We start from the raw sequence: 23851 nt of genomic DNA, 5'->3' as shown, positions 1-23851 counted from the left end.
AGGGACTTTTCATTCACCATCTGCCCCAAAAGGCTAAGCTTGGAGAGGTCATGGGATCTTCATATACAAGTCATGTGGGATGGGAGCTACAGTAAGGACAGGGATTGGGCAAGACTGAGTGAGGTAACTGGCTGGATTTGATCATGTGCATTTTTTTTCTTTGCTGTTGAGGACTGTAAAGAGGAGTTATTTGAGCAACCTTGTAGGGACGTGACGTATCTTTTACTATAAAAGTCAATTATCTTACAGTGTATTACAACAACTTTTCCTTGTGTAAAAAGCAGCACTTAATGAGTATACCTTCTCTGAACAAAATGAAGTTCGCCTGAGGCCTGCCATAAATTCACTGAGTAGTGATAGGCAGGCCACTGTATTTTAGCCTTGCTGCATCACAGCCTCACCTGTAACTGTGGAGTCCAAGCTCTGGTTTATGATCCAGAATTGTTCAAAGGATTACTCTAAATCTTTCAAGAGCCTAAGATACGTACAGGAAATTCTGTATTAGAAGCTAAAGATAGCTAAAATCAAAAGAGTTTAATTAAAACTGGTAATAATTTGAAACAAAGCTCTTAACTTATTTTTATGACGAAATCACCCTTGATTATTTTCTCTTAGGCATTATTTGTAATTCGGGCTGTTTAGTGTGTGAACAAGTGATAGGAACACATTAAACTGCCTTGTGCTAAGTCATAACAAAGAATGAAATGGCTTGGAATTGGCATTAAAGCAAACTGGTGTGATTCTGAAACGGCAGGAGAATGAGCTTTCCTTAATAGATGTTATCCCATAAATACATCTTTTATTCAGCTTTCTGCTGGTTTGAGAAATTTGTTTATAGTTGGTTTGGAATGCTGACCAGTTGAGCAGCCAAATATTGTCTGTGACCTAGTATTTGATTTTGGTCAAATGTTGTTGAATATTCCAATCAGCCAAGTCTAACTTTTGTTCAGTTGAATGACCAAAGAGAGTGTGCCATTGAAAACTTATTTTTGTTTCCTTTCAGCTTGCAAATGTCTTGGAGATTGACCTGTCATTGGTAAAGGTAGGCCTCCAGCCAGTCTTATTTCTCAAAAGGAAAAATTAACCTTTTGCTTTTTGAAATTAATGACATTAGAATGCTAAAAGCTGATCTCTGAATGTCTCTGTCTTCAGAATGCTGTTTCCATGTACTGTCGGTTAGGGTTTGCCCATAAAAAGGGCCAAGTGATAAATCTGGATAATCTTCATTCATCATGGCGGAATGTTCCATCTATAAACAGGCTGAAGTAAGTATTGGGCCAGACAACGAGGAAAGATGAGTGGTAGCTTTTTGTGTTGTTGAACTGCAAATTGCCTTCCTTCTGTATTTCCGTGTGTCAGCTGTCCCAAGCAACTATATATTTTTTTTATTTATTGAAAACTCATAGCACAACAATTAAATTGAATCGCTACACTTAAATACAATTCTTAAATATAACAGTTTACATTGAAAAGTCATCCACAAGTTATCAAGTTGGAAAATATTACCACCTCTTTGTATCTTAGTTAATTAGATCATCAAAAATAAGTCCTTTATGTGATCAAGCCATTCAGAAAGTTCTAGTTGAGGTATTTTTTCTGTCTTGCAAAGATCATTCTTGATCCCCAAGACTAAAGGAAGCAAAGCTATCGATCAAGTATTCATCTTCTAAACGATCAAAAGCCTTTTCAGTGTCTAATAACAATAATAAGACTTTCAACTTTTTTCTTTTGGCTAAGTCAATAATATATCAAGTGTAGTGTCTTTCCTTATGTTTACTGTTGGGTAACAATTTGATATGAAGACAGCCTGATCCACAGATATATCTGGCAGCTATTTTCTTTAGCCTGTTTGCTAAGGTAGTTGTCAAGATTTTATAATCATAATTTACTAGGCATATTGACCTATACAAAAAAAAATTAATTTCATTTGCATCCAGTTTCTGTAAATATAATTTAGTGGAGAATGTATTAAATTCCTCAATGATTTTTTTTCAATAGATATTACAAGGGTACCACTGTTTGACCTAATGGACTAAATTGTTTATATGCTAAATTGTATATATAGTTTAATTTATATGCTACGAAGTTCCCTGATTTGTTACCAAATTCATAAAATCTCTGCCTTGTGTATACTAAATTTCTATTGATTTTTGTTAAATATAATTTGTCAAGTTTCCTTCTAGATTCAAGAATTTTTTCATGCAGATTATAATTCTACTCCAATTTGTGTCTTGTTTGTGGATCTTCAGTCTTATCTAAAAGCTGTTTTCTTGTAGCCTTTCTTCGTTTCATTCATAACTGCATTAAAGTCATCACCCAGTAATAAATCTCCTTCAGAAAACTTCATAATAGTTTTTGAAAGTTCATTTTTCAAAAGGTGTCTGTTTAATATTGGGGTGCACATATTGCCCATAGTCACCAACTTTTCTTTAATTTCTATATTTAGCAATATAAATCTGCTATTTACATTTGAAGAGGAATCCAAACATTTAACGTATGGGTTCTTAATATAGATACTCTGGAGTTCTTTTTGTTAACTTGAAGCTACATATTCTTCAACTAATTTAGGACAGGTTAGAAGATGAATATTTGAGTGATTGATATGAATTTCTTGAATAAGTATAATATTCACTTTTTCTTGTTCTGTTCTCCAGTTCCTCTGTCCTTTCCTCTAATTCTGTTATCTTCTCATCATCTTTATTAACCATGGCTTCATTAATGATGTTCTTAGTTTCAAACAAAATCTACTTTTTCTTTCAATTAATGTACATAACACTTTTCAAGTCACTAAGGCCAAAATTTCTCTCTTCTTGTTATAATCTAACCTTTTGACCTGAGAATCAATTTTATCAAATAATTCATTATTCTTAATTTAATTTTTTAAAATACTGTAACAATTAAATGTTTTATATTATTTAGTGGAAGGGGGAAATCAGGAAAAGATATTGTCTCTGATGTTTCTTGATACTGGTTAGACTTAATTTGGGGGGTGGGATTTTCTTTTGAATGAATAGCTTAAGTTTTATATATCAATCAAATAAGATCTCTGCAACTTTAGAAATTAATACTAATCACCAACGTAGAGTGCAACACAATAAATAAGCAAAACATGATAACACATTTGTAGGTTACCTACAGAACAATAAGCATGTAATTTTTCCGAGTGAAAAAAAGGCGGAGGTCCTACAATTACCATTTAATTCATTGGATACATAGAGTAAAGATAAATTGGCTAAACATACATTTCTTTTACAAAGTCTAATTAGAAATCATGACTCTCAATCAATACCAATTAATCTTGGTTAGCAATTCGTTTAAATGCATATAAAATAAAAAGAAAACCAAGGAAATAAATGTGTTCTTAATTCATAAATTCATCTAGGAAACATCAAACTAAGAATGTTTGGTTGTTAGTGGCCAAGCCGCACCCAGATCCATGCCTGATGGGCATGCCAGATTGGCATCTCCCTTCTGCTTCTGCCTTTATGGTGATGTCTATGGTGCGCGACTGCCACATGGCCATAGGCCACATTAATTCTTAAATAGTCAAAGCCCCAGGAAAAGGCTCCTCCCTTGCTTGCCTGGCCACGTTGCCACCCAAGGCTGTTTAGGAGCAGGAGACTGTTCCACTCATTTTAGTCCCCCTTTGCCTCGGGGAATGTTTGGTTTGACATTGAACTGAATCTTACTGTGATAAGAAAGGCCATCTTGAATATTTTCCTTTTACAGTGTATTAGGTTCAAAAGCCTTAAAAAGTAAATGTGCTATTAATCTTCATCACCATTGATTTTCAGTGCTTGTGGCTGATCTTTCTCCAAAAAGGTCTCAAAAGTGGGTGAAACTAGAACATTTTTTAAAGATGTAAAATAATTGTCACCATGGAACCACCTTCACTAGCTCAGTCATAGCCCCAGCTAGAGAGTTAAGTGGATGATAGGATGCCTAGTCTATTCCTGGAACCCAATACTAGGAGCATACAATCAATGCTGGCAATAGTTTGTCCCAGGAATTTGCTAAAAACTCGTAGAGGATAATGGAAACACCTCTTTCTTCCCCCAGCCCAGTCCCAGTCTTCCAGTTCAGGGTTGATGAAGGAGCGCATAACCTTCCAAAGCCAGCTGCAATAGACACCCCATATCATTCTCTTTCTGCCAAGTCTCAATTGCCCAAGTCAGAACAATTTTCTCCTTCTCGAGTGTGCTAGATAAAAAAGCCAGGTCTGTTTGAAATAAGATGGTTGTTGTGGATTTTCCAGGCTGTATAGCCATGGTCTTGGCATTGTAGTTCCTGACGTTTCACCAGCAGCTGTGACTGTCATCTTCAGAGGTGTAGCACCAAAAGACAGAGATCTCTGTGTCACCAAGTGACACTCAGTGACACTGAGAGATCTCTGTCTTTTGGTGCTACACCTCTGAAGATGCCAGTCACAGCTGCTGGCGAAACATCAGGAACTACAATGCCAAGACCACGGCTATACAGCCCGGAAAACCCACAACAACCATCGTTCTCCGGCCGTGAAAGCCTTCGACAATACATGTTTGAAATAAGATTCCATTGAACTGTCATGAGGGCCGAAGTAGAGTGAATGGATCGTTGACATTCATATCTTGGGATGAGATGAGGGTTAAGCAAGCAGTGAGCACAATTAAAATGTGTCCTTTTCCTAGTTAAAGTTTCATTTAAATAATTTCCTGGTTAAAACTTGATGAGGATCAAGTAGAATGCGTTTGGGGGGGGGGGCAGTGTCAGGAATGTCTGGCCTAGGAACCATGACTTAAAAGTAATCAGCCTCTGGGATCATAAGTTGTCTTGAGGCAGAGCACGTGTTCCTAGTGATGCAGCACTATTGACTCAGACGTTTCTTCCCATTGTTAGAAATACTTTGGATCCACAGAAGATGCTGTTGTCGTGGGACAGTGTGGAAAGCAGGAGTCCTGTGCAGGAGGCTGGCTCATCTGCTACAGATACGGACACAAACAGTCAAGATGATCAAGGTGAGGTGATGAGCATCAGTATTAGTTACTGTACTGTACTGAGGAAACTGTAATTAATAAAGCTGTGGCCTGATTCTCCCCAGTTCAGTGTATCTATGTTGTCCTTCTCTCCTTCCCCCAGTTGGTGGCAGGTAAGGAGGACCCACCAGCTGATCTGGGAAAAGAAGCAGTTGAAGGAACAGATGGTTTGGGGGGAAGGATATCTTCCAGCATTTAACTTGTTCTGTTCCTTATGTCTTTATCTCTCTGTTAATGATACTCAGCGGCTCAGTTCAGACATAATAAACCATGGTTTATTTTAACCATAGTTAGCTTTGGAAAACAAGGATTTGGCTCACAGATGGTCCTGATTTGCCTCAACACATGCTGGTTTCATTCTTTCCTCAGCTAAGACCCAGCTGGTGTCCTGGCCTTCATTACACCCAGGGCAGCACTAGGGAACAAGACAGAATATCCATATACATGCATCGTGCGAAACTGTACTTAAGACCGGTTGGTAAATCAGCCAAGTTCAAATGATGGTTTTGAATCCTGTACATAAACTAATGATAATTAATGGAATAGCTGACGTTTGGAGATACTAGTTAACCATAATTTAATTGAAGCATGCTTATCCATGACCTCTGATCTGAGCCACTGTCACAATAATAGTGTATTAGTGTTTCTGATTAGTTCTGTCATAAAATGTAGTTTTACAATTTTTTAAAAAAAGCATTCATTTGTACGTTAAATGTGTGAGTTCTGTATAAATGAAACGCCTTTCCTTACCTACAATCACAAGCAGCCAGAATTGCAAAGAGGGATATTGATCTGTACAAGCATGATGTCACTCAGAAAGCTCACATCCAAAAGTGCTTGTGGTCCTTTGAATCAAAGTTAAGGTTTTTCCATTCTTCATAAGCTGTCAGCTATCTGGCATCAGGTATTCCAAGTACCTCTGTGACATCAGAGCAAATGAGCCAATGACTGCCAGAGGGACTGACTCTTGAGGCTTTCGTTAGTTTTTTGCATGTCATCAGAGTGTGGGTTGGGAGATGTACATGCCTGTGGCTGGACAACTGACTGCTTTGGGAATTCGCTTGCTAGAGTAATACAGTCGTCCTGTGATGTCAGAGCACATTAACCAATGGAGTTAAGGCAGGCCAAAAAAAGGAGAAGAGAAGCGGAGAGTCAGTGAGGCTAACAGCCTGTTACAATATTGGGTCCTTAGCAAGATGCTAAATGAAATTATTTCAGATTGTCTTTTTGGGTTTTTTTGCTTTATTAGGTGATACGGCTAGTGTGAGCAGCTTAAGTCTGTCAAGTGGGCACACGAAGCGCATAGCCTTCCTGTTTGATTCGACTCTCACTGCCTTTCTAATGATGGGGAATCTTTCACCAGTACGTATTGGAATAGTAAAATACTTTTAAATGCTCCTTGGGTTTTTTTATTTTAAAAAATTTGAGTTTTTAAAAGCCTTTTTTCCGGTAAGTTCTTTGAAAATTTCATTTTGACAATCCTTGATTAAGGTTTTTTTAATTGACTCTCAAGTAAGACCTCAAGAGGTGATCTAGTCCATACGCCTGGTATTTTACCATGAATTGGGTTAAACGATGTATCCACAGATGTGCAGGAATTATGATCTCAAGGACATGAATTTTGCCTTTAATTTCAGAATTTGAAAAGCCATGCAGTCACCATGTTTGAAGTTGGAAAATTGTCAGATGAGTCACTGGACAGTTTTCTTGTAGAACTTGAAAAGGTAAGCATTGGTTGCTTACTGTGGAGAAAGGTAGGGATTTTCAGTTGGGGCTGTATGAGGGTCTGTGGCTCAGTGGCAAAGCATGCCAAAGGTCCCTGGTTCAATCTCCAGCCTCTCCAGTTAAAAGGACCAGGCAGTCAGTGATGTGCAAGACCTCCAGAAACCCCAGAGAGCTGCTACTAATCTGGGTAGATAGCACTGGCCTTGATGGACTAATGGTCCGATTCACCGATCTAAGGCAGCTTCCTGTATTCACGTAACTTCTGCATTCTTCAGTAGGAATTTTTTGTCTGTACACTTAATGATAAAATTGGTGATGCCCACTTTATGCCCATGACTGCTCTTCTTCCCAATACCTTGGCCTTTACTGTGGGTCCCTGGCTTTGTTTTAGTTCATCCATTTCCAACTTGCTGCTCACTTCCCATTTTGTAAAGAAAATTTGGACTGCCATACTTTTTAGTATTAAAGTTTTATTCCCAGACAGACTTGCATTTCCCCAGACATATTAAAATCATGCTTTTCTTTTGAAGTGCAGTTGTGCACCGCATCCTTTGGCGGTGATGCGGCCAGCCATACAGTAATGTATTTTAATATTTCGTTGTGTATCATGTTCTTTGTTCTGGAAAAATGTGCCTTGCTGAATTATTTTTGTCAAGAGCTAGTCACGACTCTCTAGGATGACATCAAAGCTTGCAGTCCATGTTTTGTTCTGATAAAGGTGTCTTACGAAAGCAGGGAGTAGAAGGTTAAGCCACTGATAAATCAAACATTTTGGTCAGATCAATAGGAGACTGAGAACTAGGAGCTCATGATTTACGGCTCAAGAGATAGTAGGCTGAGAAAGTTCTCTCTGTCATGCACGAGTTGTTTTTTCAAAGTTCCTTTGTCTGCAAAAAGTATATAATACGTTCCCTAAACTGCTTACAGGTATCTTAGCGTCTTTCCAGGTAACTGTGCTGGCTAAAAGAAGTTGGGACAACTGTTGTGAAATTTTTTCTCTGTGTGTCTGTCTCGTGTATTTTTGGTTATTCAGAGCTTGCCCCTGTTGTCAAAAAGGTTTTAACACTGCTGTTCAGGTTCCTGTGTTAGAACGGCCACTACGGTGGGTTCAGAATGGTGGTTACTTTTACGCAGCGCACTCCAGCCCCTTCCTCCCGGCACTGATGTTCTTTTATTTTCCTAAGATTTGAGCAGAGAGAAGCCAAGGGTTGTTCTAACTGTTACGGAAAACTTCACTATTCGCTCTGGTATAGGCAGAGCATTGGGATGTGACATTAAACTTCTGAATGTCTTTGTTACAAATTGAAAATGCTTTTCTGAGAATTGAAGTTGCAAGTTTGGTAAGGTTTCCATATAAAATCGCTGCAGGGGCCTTTGAGCCAATAGTTAATGCTTTCTCCCTCATTTGTTGTATTAACGTGCCGTCGAGTCGCCTCTGACCTATGGCAACCCTGTGAAGGAAAGACCTCCAAAACGTCCTATCATTAACAGACATGCTCAGATCCTGCAAACTGGAGGACGTAGCTTCTTTTATTGAGTCAAGCCATCTCGTTTTAGGTCTTCCTCTTTTCCTACTGCCTTCCACTTGTCCTAGCATTATTGAATTTTTCCAGAGAATCTTGTCTTCTCATGATGTGACCAAAGTACGATAGCCTCAGTTTTGTCATTTTAGCTTCTAAGGAGAATTCCGGCTTGATTTGATCTAGTACCCACTTATTTGTCTTTTGGCTGTCCATGGTATCCGCAAAACTCTCCTCCAACACCACATTTCAAATGAATCAAGTTTCTTCCTGTCAGCTTTCTTCACCATCCAACTTTCACATCCATACATAGTAATGGGGAATACCATAGTTTGGATTATCTTGATCTTGTTTCCCAGAGAGACATCTTTATCTTTAAGGTTCTTTTCTAGCTCCCCCATTTAATAGTTGTGATTTGGACTGTGGCTTCTTTCCTAATGGTAAAACTTGAAAAAACACACTAATCTATCTGATTGTTCAAACTACAGAACAATTAAATAGGAAACTCGCGTTGTTAAAGTTGAATTGTCAGATTGTCAAATTACATTTGTAATTTGTAATAGTGCTTTCCTCCTAGTATGCCTTCAACACAACACTTTCTGAAACTCTGTATGGGGTATCTGTGTTTATGCAGCTACCCCCCACTAAGATATACAAAAAGCTTACATGCCAAAATGAGTCTGAAGGCTTTCACCTACCTAAGCTATTTAAATGTCCTTTAACATGTCTGCCTTTAAAAGATTGTTTAGAAAATAACTGTAAAGATGTGGTGGCCAAATTATTATAAATACAATGTCCCACATTAATCTGACACTTAAATATTTTGTCTTTTAGAGGATCAAAGCCCCTGCGTGTTCATAATGGCCCACTGGGAAATGCTTTGTAGTAATTCAATTTTTTGCATTAAGAGGTATTTGCATAAACAGTTTATGAAAAGAATGCATTCATGTTCCCTTATTTAGGTTCAGAGCACAGGAGAGGGTGAAGCCCAGAGATACTTTGATCATGCACTTACTCTGCGAAACACTATACTCTTTCTGAGACACAATAAGGACCTGGTGGCTCAAGTTACACAGCCTGAACAACCCAGTAACGGTACAGTGAAAACATCTCTATTTTAGGGGAAAGCTCTTTACCCACTTTTATGCTCTTTGTGCTTTAATGAAATGACATTACCAATTTTGGGTGTAATTGAAAGGTATAGCCTTTGGTAACAAATTCCTTTGGGGGGGTGGGGCCTATTCTAGGCCTATATTGGCCAATCCGTATTAAAATGACAACAACAGTATTAAAATGAAAACAATAGTCTGAGAGATTAGAAATATTAATGTTCACAATAAAAAGCAAAGGTACTTGGTGCTCTGAGTAAAAATATCCTATTTTAAAAGGTCTCATGACTGCTAAACATGCATAACCATCTACATTGAGCCTGGGGAAAGTGTTGTAAAATACTTGCCCCTTCTACCGTAATAGTCCATCACTAGGATAAAGATTTGTGCAGCTAGTTTCATGGAACACTCTGAGAGCTCCTCCACAAAGTGCCTTTGAAGCTCCAAAAACAACTTGTGAAATGGAATGGGGACCAAGATGCAAACTGAGAAATCTTGTTGGGCTCTTCTAATGTGGCCCTTTCGGTCCTAACCCATGTGTTTTGTCATTAAAAGCCAATATTTATTGGACAAGAGACATAGACATCCAGCATTGCATAGCAGGTTAGACTACCAGACTAGGATCCAAGAGCCTTGGGTTTGAATCTCCACACTGCCACGGAAGCTGGATGACCTTGGGCCAGTCACACACTCACAGCCTAACCTATCTGACAGGGTTCATGTCAGGATAAAATGGAGGAGGAGAGAACGATGTGAGCAGCTTTGGATTCCCAGCGGGGGGAAAGGCAGATATAAACGAAGTAAAGAAATATGCACTTGAAACTTGGGAGACTTTCAACAGCAGTTTAGGGCATGGCGTTCAAAGTGGAAGTGAGAGAGTAGAGTTTAAAAAATTAAATTACAAAATCCCTCTGGACATGCTGAAGTCCTTTGTATGCCTATAGTTACTTTTTAGGTCCCATCATTTGTGTTCGATCCACAGGTGCACTTTTTGATCCAACCATTTTCTTCCTTTTTGATGATGATGTTTATTGTGCGGGATCATAACGCTCAGATGGGTGCCCCTAACTAGTAAGTGTCTCTCAATAATTAAGTGGATTTCAGTATCCAGGATGAGCTGTGAGAGAGACCGTTTGAATTTCTTTTTCCTTCACCCTTCCTGTACCCCTGTCAGGTGTACATATTTGTTCTCTTACCTGTATTCCGAGGGTCTTTAACATTGTTAATGTAGGTTTCCCCCTGGATTTGCTGCGCTGTGAAAGCTTGCTTGGTCTGGACCCTGCAACGTGCAGTAGAGTTCTCAACAAAAATTACACACTGCTGGTCTCCATGGCACCTCTCACCAATGAAATCCGACCCGTCAGCAGCTGCACACCTCAGGTAAAAATAAATAAAAGCTTAAGCTTTGAATGGAATTGGAAAAGCTCTTCATAAAGGACTTTCATGATGCACTTTGCACGGGGCTGCCCTTGATGACCTTTCGGAAGCTGCTCCTTACTCAGAGAATGCAAAAGTGGCTACTGACCAGAACTAGCTGCTGGGGTTATATTAATCCTATATTAAAAGCTTCTTTGCTTTCTGCTTAGTTTCCGGGCTCTATTCAAAGGGCTGGTGTACTTTTTAAGTATCAAGATAATCAAGATATTCCAAAGAGCATCTTTTCCCATATGAGCGCTGCTTCCATCATTAGGTCATTTTTAAAAGTCCCTTCTTTTCTAGCCATCAGAAGTTCAGAGGGTGGCTAAAAGAGGAGGTGCCTGTACTTTCCCTAAAAATGTCTGCAGGGCCCTTTTGTGATAGCATTGCAATACATGATAAAAACGTTCCTGTTGAATGCTGATGGATTAGATGCTGCTGATTCATTAATGGCTTTATGTATTTATGTATTGATACTTCTTGATATGTTAATACTTAATGGTTTTCCTTCAGTCTTGATGCTATTTTATTATTGTTGTTTTTAGAATTCTAGTATTTGTATGGTTTTTATTGTAAGCCACCTGTAAGGTCTGGCCAGACCAAAAAGTAAAATCAAGGGAATATTTAATAAATAATAATAATATTAACAACAACAACATTCAGTTTATATACTGCCCTTCAGGACAATGCATCAAATGGCTTTGGAACACTTTAGGATTTATTTATTGATTGATATATACACATGATTTATAATGTGCCTTCCTCGTTGAGACTTAAGGTGTGTTTCACAGTGTAAATCAACGCAATTGACAGGATGGGATAGCCAATAAGCAATGTAATAGGATTAGGATTGTGGAAATCTGAAAACAAGTGGGAAACTGAAACAAAATGTTAAGTATTAACATGACGTGTTAATGATAAAGAAATTACAAAGGTGGATAATATATACTGCAACAGGTAGTATGTACTAATTGTACTGTACGCCACAGTCCCTTTCCCTTTATCAACGCATCTTTCTGAACCATTCTGTTATAGTAGAGTCCTCTTACATTGTAAAATGCTTGTGGAAAAAAAATATTTTTTGCAGTTTGCCCAGTAATACGATAGTGGAAGCTTTTGGTTCTTGGTAAACCTAGCTAACTGGAAGAGGCATTTTGTAACACTACTCAGAATGTTAAGTTGCCTTGCTTCCCAGGTAATTTTGTGCAAATAGGAAAATTAGCTTTCCAGTCCTCTGGCATGGCTGATCCTTCCATGGTGAATGTGTGTCTCCATAACTGACACTGTTGCTTTGCCCAGTGCTGATAGGAGAGGCTGTGTTTCTGCCAGACAGAATTAACTGTTGCGTTCATTCACGCCTCTGTGGCCATTATTACTCTGGACGCCTTTTTCATCCTTCCGCAGCATATTGGACCATCCATTCCAGAAGTTAGCTCAGTATGGTTCAAGCTCTATATTTATCACATTACTGGACAAGGACCCCCATCCCTTTTGCTGTCTAAAGGAACAAGACTTCGAAAACTTCCGGATATTTTTCAGGTAAATTGTTCATATTTGAAGGGAGTCAAGGTCTTCTGTGAATACAGAAGCAGAGTTGGCATCTTGGTTTATTGTGGACTAGAGATGGACACAAACCGGGAAATAACGAACCATGCAGTTCGTGGTTCATCACATTTCACAAACCACGAATTTTCACGAACCTGCCCCAGTTCACAAACTGGTTTGTTTGATTCGTGAAAACATCACATCCAGGTCAGCAAATTGTCACTTCCGGGCCAGCAGAAGGCCACTTCCGGGTCTGCAGGAAGTCCATCCCCTGTTGCCTAGGAAACTGATCGGCACAGGCTGTCTGTAGTGACAAATCAAAAAACGAACCAAACGAACCAGCCTAAAGTTCATGGCAGTTTGTCAAAAATGGGCTCTGACAAACTGCTGGTTTGCGAACCACGAACCAGCCCGGTTCATCATGAACTTTGATTCATATTTCAGTTCATGCCCATCTCTATTGTGGACCCCATTAGGGAGTACATTATTAAAAGAGTTGTTTAAGGTTAGGGGGCTGTCTATGGGTAGGAAAAGGTTTTCCTCCCAATATTTATGAAAGAAGAGTATCATTGTCCAGTATAGGTTACAAGTCAATAATGATGAATTGAACCAGTTTGACCTAGGAGCTGTATGTGATTACCAGTGGCGTTCTATTGTTGTTTCATTTGGGCCTGTCTTGTAGCAGGTTATCCCTTGGTATCATTCTGGCTTTGTCAGTCGGTTTCCTTGTTACATCTTTATTAGATCCTGCCAGTGAGAATCTCTGCCAAAGGGATTGGAAGAGCTACTGAGTTTGGGTGTAGAGGATGGATTGTTTGGTGTGTTTAGGATGGTGACTGGAGGCGTGTAGATGTTTGCCGATGAGTAAGCTTCCAGTAGAAAGTGGTTCTTAAGTGTCTGTCATGTATTTGTACAGTGGTGTCTAGAAAATATACTTCCTGCGTGGATTGATTCCTGGTCAGGTTGATGGTGAGGTGGAAGTTGCTGAAGGCCTGGTGAAGCTCCTCCAGTGCAGCATTCCCATGTGTTCAGATGATTAAAAAGTCATAAATAAATCTCAAGTGTAGAGGGGGTGTTATTGGGTGGGAGCTGAGAAAGCGCTGCTCGAGTCAGCCATGAAAATGTCGGCATGCTGTGGTGCCACGCGAGTGTTTGTGGCTGCGCCATTGATCTGAAGGAATATTTGAAGTAGTTTTGGCTGAGGACAAACTGGCAGAGTTTGGGAGTGAGGTCAGCTGTGGTGTTGTCAGAGTGGTGTTCCTGATGGCTCGTAGTCCGTCTTTGTGGGGAATGTTGGTGTACAGAGACTCAACATCCATGGTGGCCAAGATAATGTTACCTGGAGGATTGTCAACAGTTTGAATTTTTCTCAGAAAGCCTGGTGTCTCACCCATAACTGGGTGCAGTGATGATGACAGAGGGTCTGAGAATGGAGTCTGTGTATCCAGAGACACCTCAACAGTGGTGGTGCCTGTGTATGTCCTGGATTGCCAGATGTGTATTTTGGACAGAAGATAGAAGATTTCTGGTCAAGGTTCCTGTGGGTGTGTCCATATAGAGTTGCTCCTGTATATGTGTGTGGGTAATTGCTTTATATAATTCTGTTTAGTTCTCTTTGGTATTGCTGAGTAGGGTCTTATATTCATCTCAGGCCTGCAGAAGCATTGCCCCTGGAAGCCTCTGTTTCACTAATAGGCACAATACCATCATCTTCGCTATTAGATGGCATAATATTAGGTATGTTACGACAAGTTCAAATTGATTGAAAAATGCAAGAGAAATAATTACAAATGGGATTTTAAAAAACAAAGACCTTATAGTTATGTGGCCTAGATGAAGTCACAGAATGAGTTTAAAATGCTTATGTGCGGGTATAAAATCTTCAGAGTTCTGTTTGCAGAAGGAGCTAGATGGAAAAGAGCCTTTCCTTCGGAGGAAATCTGCTGTTTTAATCTCACTCCTGTGTCTTCTCTCCTGCTTCCAGGGTTATGATCGCTTGTTAATAACGTCTTGGGGGCATGACCCAGGTGTGGTCCCGACTTCAAACGTGCTCACCATGTTGAATGACGCTTTAACCCATTCTGCTGTTCTAATTCAGGTATGGGATGCTCATGCTCAAGAGGGCTAGAGTGCCTTTGCATATTCTGATTGTTGTTTCTGCTGAACAAAAAAAGCAACACAAGTGACAAGTTCTCCCCTTGAGTTGCTTGTAATTAGGTATTTTACACTTTAAAAAAAAATTGGGCATGTGGGGTTAGATGAGATGGCACTCAAGCAAGGCTGCAGCTGCTTGGAGTCCTTGGGGAAAGGTGAAGTAGAAACATATTGGAGTGGCTGGCAGATGATGTAAGACAGTTTCTTATTTAAAGCTAGCAATCCAGGTATGGAATTCACTACTACAAGATGTTGTGATGCCCTCTCAGATTTTTTTTTTTTAAGGAATAGAAAGAAAATCATGGAAGATGTGCTGTTAATGGGTGTAAGCCTGTATTCTGTTGTGGTTCGAGTGTCAGACTAGGATCCGAGAGACCCAAGTTCAAATCTCGACTCTGCCATGGAAGCTTGCTGGGTGACCTTGCATCAGTTACTATCTCTCTGTCTCTCAGCCTAATCTGTCTCACGTTGCTTTTCTGAGAATAAAACGGAGGAGAGAAGCATACTGTAAGCTGCTTTGGTCCCCCACTGGGGAGAAAGGCAGGGCATAAATTAAGTATTTCCTATTGAAGGAACTTATCAGACTCTTTTTGCTGTTCTTTCAGCAGCAGACGCATCTTCCAAAATAGCAACTGAAATTTCTCTTCCACAGACCCTAATTTTCACGGAGGGGGGAAAATCATAGCGGCTGGAAAATCCTTCTAGGCTTGATAGTGTTTTCCTATTCAGTCTTAAAATGGATTTCTGAGACCTTTGAGATCTTAAAAGATGCTTTTAAAAACGTAGTGAAACTTTAAATTTTGGTGGTCTCACATCCACACAGTTCCACAACACAGCAAGGGCTAGAAACACCAGAAAATTGGGGGGGGGGAACGGGGGGGGTTAGTTGCAGCTTGTGACAACATGGATTGCTCACTGTAACTCTTGCTCATGTTTAGGGGCACGGCATGCATGGGATGGGGGAGACTGTCCATATGCCATTCCCATTTGATGAAGCAGAACAACAAGGAGGTAACTAATCTGGAGGAAAAGGATGGCTGACTGCTATTTAGCTAGTACTGTTAATTTAAGGGGGGGGGTTGGTTTTAGTATTTTGAGAATTATTTTGTTCAGATCACAACTTGTGCTGGCAATAAATCCTCGAAACACATCAGGGGAGCGCAGCAGGATTTGAGTCCAGCGGTATCTGAAGAAGGGGCCTTTGATTCCTGAGGGCTTATCCCCCGAAAACCTTGCTGGCCTCTGAGGTGCCGCTGGACTCAAATCCTGCTGTCCAGTGTGGCTACCTACGTGGAACTATCTTCATGGAAGGATAGAAAGATTCGTGGGGAGAGAACCTTCAAGAGCTACTAGACATGGAGAATAAAGAGAACTTCCACATTCAGAGGCAGTAAACACTAAGTTAACCAAAATAAAAAGAACAGCTTCTCTCCAAATGGCCTGAGGAGAACTGATCATACTTTAGGAATCATGGAATATTGAGTCAGTTAGGGGGATGAGGGGAACAGACCAAAGGTAGATTGGGAAACTGTCCTTGGAAGTCTGTGGCAGGTTGTGTCTCTTCGTGAGAATTCATGTACTTCCAATGTGCTTTCCTGGAACCTTCTTTTCTACTGTTATGCGTCTGTTTTTTTTCTGAATAAAAACTGAAGTTTCCTTGACCACTCAGTCTCTCAACCATTCTGTGGAACTGATGAAAAGGAGTAATTGAGCCATTTTATTCCGGTAATGTGGACTTGTTGCGCCATTCTCATGGAATGAACGAGGCATGAGTTTACAAATTATTGTTCAGGTGTGTGTCTTTCTTTTAGAATTTTCTCGTGTCAACATGGGTGCTCATAGAGCACTGAGGATCTTAAGGGAAAAGGTGGATTTGCAGCACTTCTGTGGCTACGTCACCATGTTGAACCCTTCCAGTCATCATGTAAACAGAAAGCTGAGCGATGCCTCTGACGGAAAAGGTTGGTCAGCAGTCAGTCGTAGCCACAGAATTTGGTGAGGTGGTGGCATTTGAACAGGAGTTCCTCCTTTTAAAGGAAGGTCGCAGAATGGAAGCACGCCATGCTGAACATCTGCTATGAAATGATCCCCCAACACGACACCTAATGTGTCAACCTGGTGCCTGCTTGCTTCTTGAATCTCAGGGATAAAATCCAAAGGGTCTTGAGTGGAACAGAAAAAAACAAGGAGTTTCAGGGTCACTGCCTGCCAGTTAACTGACTTGCAAAGTGTTTATCCCAGGAAGATAGCTGTACATCCTCTGCTTGCCCAGAGTTGTAGATTTTGTGATGTCTCGGGGGTTCGTGGAGAAATCCTCCCTTTGGTAGCTGAAGCCAGACAGCATCTCTTCCCCAAAGCAAAGAGCTGCTCTCAGCTTTCTTCTGCCTCCTTTATGCAGAAGTTGCTTCAGAATCGGCCAAGAGGCTCCTTTTTTTGTGTCCCCAGGGAGTGCCCATTTGAAAGCAGCTGTCTCTCTCCGCAGGATGCTTGGCTTGGGGCTGTTCATGGAAACTCCCACCATTTGCTCCAACACCATGACAGACGTTTTAGGATTTTCTCCATCCCCAAGGCAGCCATTTTGTGGTGGTGACCTGGCAAACTCAACAAGGAGACATGCATTCCAGAGCCCCGTATATGCAAGTTCCTCATTCTGTAACATAGGAAAGGAGCATTTTGTGCTTGCTGTCAGAGCTGCTGGAACGCAGCTGGCATGGTTCAAGATTATAGCCTGTTTCTTTTTCTCTTAGGTGAGTTAGAGCTGGCACTAGGCTCAGATGTAAACGGGAGCACAGAATCATTTGAGATGGTCATTGAAGAGCCACCTGTGGATCCTGCAGCTAAGCAAAGTCCAGAAGGTAATCTGCTTTTTTTGCACAGAAGGTATACCAAAGGCTAAATCAACTGGACAAATGCTACTGCTCGACATTTATGCAGTGTCAGCAGCATGCAGCCCACTCCCTGTAAGACTCCCTGCAAGCCAGTGCTGAACTCACCCTCCAAAGCAGCCATTTTCTCCAGGGGAACTGATCTCCGTCACCTGGAGCTCAGTTGTAATTTCGGGAGCTCTCCAGGCCCCACTAGGAGGTTAACAACCCTTCACTGTATGGAAATCTTGCTGATCTACTGCAGACCAGCACAGCTGCCTACGTGAAACTGTTCAGAGAACAGTGTGTGTTAATTGGAAACTCATTTTCTGGGCTCTGCCTTGTCTCTTCTTTGAACCTTCCACAGTCCCCACAACAGAACTGGAATGGATTCCCTTGGAACTGTGCTTTGGAATTCCGCTCTTCAGCTCTGAATTAAACCGGAAAGTCTGCCGAAAAATTGCTGGTCACGGACTGTGTAGCAAAGATAGGTGAGGGTTTTGTTCGCCTGCAGTTTTCATCTTAGGGTCCTTGGCATAGAGGGAGGGGGGGAGGGGAAAAATACTGTGTGTTCAGCTTGTATATGGGCCTCATAAAACATTCAGGTGACGCTTTAATTTGTTTTCTTTTGACAGCCTGAAAAAACTGTTACATTCCAGTAGAAAACTTTCTCTACAAGTTCTTAACTTTGTTCATTCATTCCAGGTAAAATATGTAAAAAACATATATAAATGCATTGGGATGGTCAGGATCATGGGGTTAGTTTTATGACTTCCATTAACTATGCATTTTGCTAAATTGAGTCATTGCCAAAGGCTCCATTAGTCCCATTTGCCAGGAGTGTTACTGCCGCTCTCTTCTGGCGGAGTTGTGCAGGCAGGCACCCGACTCCACCTCCGGTTTTGCTTGCTCTTCTTTTGGCCCCTCCGGTCTGCTTACTTAGTGTGTCGATGCCGTTGGGGAGTCTGCTGTGATATCCTAGTAGGCACATTTCACAGTGATAGCAGCTGGTGAGTTCTAAGCTTAGAAGGCGTGGGGGGGGGGCAGATCACATGGTGATCTGTAGCTGGCAAAGGGCTAGAAGGCAGAGTTGTTTTCGCAACCTCCAATGAGAACAGCTGATTGGATCTCACAGCCAGTAGCCAACTTCCGGTTTGCAATCCAGAGTCGTACAGTGATGCCCTTCACGTGAGTAGAAGACATCACAGAGAGGGAAACCTTCAGTGCTGCGGAACGTGGCAGCCCAAGTCACACATGATTGTCCGATAAAGCGTACCTTTGTGGCACAGTTCTGAGCCCCAGCCCCTAGTTGCCAGAAGCATTTTAATGTTGGCCCAGGAGACTTGAAAGGAGGCCAGGTGATTAGTGAGGGGAGAATTGAGGAACAGCTAGCATTGTGCTGGATTCTTGGCCCAGGGGGAGAGGCTACGTCACTGTAAAGAGCTTTAAGAAGAACTAAGGTTTATTGCACCTATAGATGCATCTCCTCCCCAAACCCTTTGTGCACCAAAACGCACAAAATGGCCAGAAGAACTAGGGCATTTTCAATCCCTTTTGTCCTTTGCAAAACTTCCACCAAGAGACCTGCATTAGCTGGGGAGGACCAGGCTCTGAGCTGATTCTTAGCCCCCAAAAGACATCACATCACAGCTTATCCTATTGAAACACGTTTCTCCCTTTCCCCCTCCCTCCTCAGGAAAGCATTTCAACGATGGAGCTCCTATCTGAGGTCGGTTTTTCTTCTTCAAGCTTACTTTCTCCTCCTGCTGGCGCCGACACAGGGGTCCCACTTCCCGCTAAGAATCTAATGTTCAAGGACGGGGTCTTATCAGAATGGAATGGACGGTCTCCTTCCTCTGTTCTTATTGCTGCCGTGCCGCAAGAACACCTGAAGTAGCTTGAAGGAGTCCGCCATGTGGCGTTCCCGTCTTGCCGCCTTATTTCCTGGTAACTGACTGCATTCAACTTAACAGTGCCAACCGCTAAGGAGAGAACTGCTACCACAGCATGACCTCTGCAAATGATAGTGTTATTAAATTGTAGTGTGCACTTACCTTGGAGAAACGGCTCCAGTTTTGCCTTTCTGTTCATTCCTGCATGTCTTGCTGCCGCCAGAGGCGTTTCAGTTGTCAGCCTGTTTCTCTTTCTATCTTGAGACAATCTGTCTTTTATAACCGAAAGCACCCTTCGTAGGCTTTCTGACCATTGGATTTCTACACTGTCGCAGCAAATAATAGTAATTTTGTATGTTAGTGATGTCGACTTATTTTTAAAAAGCTATTTTTTTTAATCGTATTAACTTGCAACCGTTAAGCAGTTTTTGGCATTAGAGAGGCACAAGTGTTATTCAAATAGTATAACAAAAATATCTGACTCGGTGGGAGGGGTCCTATATGGGTGGGAGGATACTATTGAACCATCGCTGACCTGTTTAAAAAGTATGTTATGTACTCGGCGAGACAGAAGGTTAGAAGACACTGGCATCAATGTGTTGATGCTCTTTTTTAATGGTTTTTTCCTGAAACTTAAAAGCACCTACCTATGCCTTGTGGGGAAACACTTAGGATCCATTTTTTCATTGCTTGTTGGAATCCTGATGTGTGGACTCGCAGCAGGAATAAATGTGGTACTGTCAAACACAGGATGATTGGTTGATATGCTGCAAAAAAACCCCACTGGATGCAGTCTCCTGAAGTGCAAGCACGTTGCAACTTCTGTGGCACCCTCTGGAGATGGCACAGATGGTGGATTCAACACACCTGTGACTGACATCTTTACAGGACAGAGCAAACCCACGTCAGAGTTGTATTGGATCTTTTATGCAGGAATAGATGGAGACTTGAATAAACTCATCAGAGCTGTGAGCAGGCCTAGTATTCCATTGGTCAGTTTAGGATACAGTCCCTTTGGAAAATTTCCTGTAGTGTTCTTGTATGGCTCCAAGTTATTTTTGGTTGAGGCCTGTGCCCGTAGCGTGGGGGCATTATTTTTGCCTTAGCCGTTCATCATGACAAAATATTAATGCAGTTAAATGAAGGTAGTAGTATTTAACCCTTCCTAGTTTTATCAAGGGCCTTTCCCTGGAAGGGCAAGAAAAATGTGTGCAGTGTTTGTATAGCGGTCAGCGAGGTACAATATAGCTTCTTAAGAATTCTGTACGGTGGTTCTGCTTGTTTCAGGGTCTTCTGGGCAGCTGTAACACGTAAAAAGCACAGCTGTCGAGAGAATGTAGAACATTTGATGTCAAATCAGTGTGATTTGAATTAGACTTTTGGGAAGGGGGGCTTGTTTTGGAGAGGTTGGAATAGTTGGGATTTTTTTTTTTAAACTGCACATTAGTTGGCTTTTGTGGTAGGAAAGCTCGGGACCAAGAACCTAGAGATCATCAAAGCCACATTCACAGTAGGAAACAGTTGTAACAAATTCCTCCTTTTTCATAGGATAGGAACAAGAAATTTGTTGTCATAATTGAAAACTGGAAAAATGTATACTGTTTATTTTTTAATTGTTATTTTTGGAAGTCGATTTCCCTTCATTCCGTTTCCCCTTTGTTTGTAGATCATGTATGGAGTTCTTCTCCCCCCGCCCCCCACTTCATCTGAAAAGTATGAATGACCAAGACACTGACATGTGCAGTGATGTACTAGCCGTCTCTGTCCTCTCCCTGCCTCTCTTGTTTCTTCCTTTCCTCCTTTTTTTGAACAGTATGTGGCATCAAAACACAAAGATCCACCGGAGGGTCTGTTGCGTCCTTGCCGTTGACTTGTTAGTAGGAAGACGCACGTTTGTGTCACACAGGAGATACAGAAGTGTAGCGTCACTGCCTCCTAAAGCAAGGAAGGTAGGGATAGGATAGGTCTCAAAACAGGCTACAGTTCATCGTCGGTCACTACAAAATAACCAGGACGATCATCTTATCCAAATAGCCTGAGCTGCTCCAGTGTCAAACAGCAGCTTGATATGCGGAACTCAGGGTGAAAGCTATTCAGGGCATGACATTAAAGCATTTGCTAATATCTGCACATCAAGCCTCTGTTAAAGCCACAGAAGCAGATCAGTCAACGAGTTCTTCAGTCTTCAAGTAGTTTCTTTGAAGTCTGCTGATCCACTTCAGGATGGTTGTGGTGCAAAGGGTCGATCCAGGATGTTTTGCCCCAATGGCTAAAATATAAGCAATACGGAAATTGATTACTCCTGCCTGAAATTCACCTCCTGTCTGAAGAGGAACTGATTTATACACCACCCACCCATCCTATTGCTGCTGTTTAGTGGTCAGTGGAAGTCTTCAATGGAATGGGGCAGGGAGGCCTCACTGAAAACCACGCGCCCAACAAAGAGCAGGCAAGCTGCTTAGCTGTACAGTGTGGATGACTGTGGATCACTTGTTTTTGTAACCAAAGCACGGCATGACAGCCCATGCCAACAGTAGAACTCAGTAAAGCTTGGATTTTTGATGGGCTGAAATTCCCTCCAGATTCATCTTGAGTTGTTTTGCTACTTGACATGCCTCTCCTAACCTGAAGATGCTCTCCCCTCTTACTCTTGCAGCTGGTCTTGAAGTCTCAGTAAGCTACTGGCTGCCGTGATCTTGAATGTTGTTGTTCATGTGTATAGGTGGCACAATCCTAAAACAACAGAGCTCAGAGGCTGTACTTTTTGATGCTGATATCATCAAAGCCAGCTTAGGAGTCCTGGAAGATGAATTGTGTATGGGAATCAATAATGGCTATTTTCCATAGGAGGATCATTCCAAGCCACATCCGTGCCCCGGTCTCCAGATATTCCCTCTATGGTAAAAAAGGGTGCAAAGTGAATTGCTTAGCCCTTCCAACTGATCCTTTCTGCCATATCTCCTATATTTTAAGGTGTGATCATTATTTAAATATACTGTGAACAAAGACACAAGCTGTATTCTACCAAAAAAATTTATAATCCGTTGAGCTTAATTGTGGGGTTTTTTTCAGCAGCTTTTGTCAAAAAATCAAGTTTGTGATGTTTGTTTTAGGCCTTAACATTTCACAAGTTGTCTGTGTGTTTCATAATGACAATGTATTTTGCTGCTCAAATCTGAGAATAAACAAGACATCATTCAGAAGTATTTTTAACTGGACTCTCCGTGAAAGATTTGGGAATTCTTCCAGACGCTTTTGCTGGGATTCCCCCCTTCTTAAATTTATCTTCTCCCTTCCTCCTCTTCCACTGCCATAGGAGTTTAAATTCCCCCCAGAGTTGGTCTCTTTTTTCCCTTTTATATTTCTTTCCACAATACCATTTCTATGATCACTTTTATTTTTTTTGAAAGCTTTGAGGTCTGGGAGTCCAACAGCTCCATGACAACCCAGTTGCTTTCTTCTCTAGTCCGACATTGTTGATAGTATGCAGTGAAATGTACAAAACCTGGTATTTGATTAAATTATTGGCACATGTAACATAAATGTTTACAAATAAAACTGTGTTGCTGGTCAGGACCTTTAGAAGAGAATGACTTCTTATTCAACAACGAGATACGGATTTGGGGATTGGGATTAAACATTCATATGTGTCATGCAGCTTTTTCGTTGCTTATGTTACTCGGCTCCTCTTTCCTCGCCTTCCCCAGCAGCCCCCCTCAAGCTAGGGTTCAAGGGAGAATTGTGGACAAAACACCACCATTTAGAGGATGGCAAGAGACCGCTTTGGGCAAAATGGCCCCATATTCTTGCTTCCAATGGTGAGGGAAGTAGGCGGAACAAGCCTTTTCTTGGGGCAATGGAGAGACATGGTGACCACCTGATTTCATGTAGCCCGCATGACATTCTGTTGGTCTTAACAGTCTACAGGGGGAAGTGGAAGGTGGTCCCTTCTGCATTGTGGACCTGAGATGTGACCTTGCAGGCCAAGTACAAACCAATATTTTTCTTGTATTTGCTTGTGAAGTGTATCAAAATGGGGGCTCTCTGGTTGCTAAAGTTTAAGAACCACTGGGTTCCTCTTAGCTACTAGAATGCCACAGAGGGTTTACCAGGAGGTCATTTCCTTTATCCTTGGGTCCGGAAGCACCATGGTCATTCACCCATATGAATTCATCCAGGAAGATAGTTTGCCTACCTTCTTGGTGGTTCTAATCTGATTCCAGAGGATAAAGCTAAGAAATGAGAATGTTCCATCAGCTCACCAGTATAATTCACTAGTGTTCTGAAAAGATTCTCCAAGTGGAAAGTGCCTTTGACTGACTGTGCTGCTGCCTGAAGGGATCGTCCAAGCTGAAATGTCTTTGTCATCGGAATTCGTGCTGATTAGTGATTTAAAGGCTGAGCACAGTAAATCTGCCTCTTGGATTTTACATCAGAGACTATTTTGTGGTGTTGGTTTTCTTGGCTAGCACTTCAACCATTTCTGGAATATGTATGGAGCTCTTCTGTGTTATTTTTCCTCTTGGCAAGGATCTCTACATGTCATTTAAATCCTCTTTCACAGTGTCTGGACTTCTTACAGCTCTTTTTAGATTTGGTGGTCTGAGTGTTTTT

General features: G+C 41.4%; 1 protein-coding gene across 1 annotated transcript in view; it reads left to right on the top strand.

Moving 5' to 3' along the window:
• The window catches only part of FAM91A1 (family with sequence similarity 91 member A1), a 34759-nt gene extending 11886 nt beyond the window's left edge, over window positions 1-22873 (top strand). The window contains exons 10-24 of the mRNA XM_054984935.1: window positions 1004-1042; window positions 1153-1265; window positions 4876-4994; window positions 6262-6374; window positions 6650-6736; window positions 9220-9352; window positions 10598-10746; window positions 12187-12321; window positions 14312-14425; window positions 15420-15492; window positions 16293-16442; window positions 17229-17336; window positions 17713-17836; window positions 17981-18050; window positions 19042-22873. Of these exons, the coding sequence (XP_054840910.1) occupies window positions 1004-1042; window positions 1153-1265; window positions 4876-4994; window positions 6262-6374; window positions 6650-6736; window positions 9220-9352; window positions 10598-10746; window positions 12187-12321; window positions 14312-14425; window positions 15420-15492; window positions 16293-16442; window positions 17229-17336; window positions 17713-17836; window positions 17981-18050; window positions 19042-19242 (1728 nt within the window). The 3' untranslated portion in view covers window positions 19243-22873. The remainder of the gene's footprint in view (window positions 1-1003; window positions 1043-1152; window positions 1266-4875; window positions 4995-6261; window positions 6375-6649; window positions 6737-9219; window positions 9353-10597; window positions 10747-12186; window positions 12322-14311; window positions 14426-15419; window positions 15493-16292; window positions 16443-17228; window positions 17337-17712; window positions 17837-17980; window positions 18051-19041) is intronic.
• Window positions 22874-23851: the final 978 nt, after the last annotated feature.

The sequence above is a fragment of the Eublepharis macularius genome, chromosome 7 (genome assembly GCF_028583425.1).
Source record: "Eublepharis macularius isolate TG4126 chromosome 7, MPM_Emac_v1.0, whole genome shotgun sequence".
NCBI classification, from domain to species: Eukaryota; Metazoa; Chordata; class Lepidosauria; order Squamata; family Eublepharidae; genus Eublepharis; species Eublepharis macularius.
The sequence above is the reverse complement of the archived record's forward strand: the minus strand, read 5'-3'. Positions and strand labels throughout refer to the sequence as shown.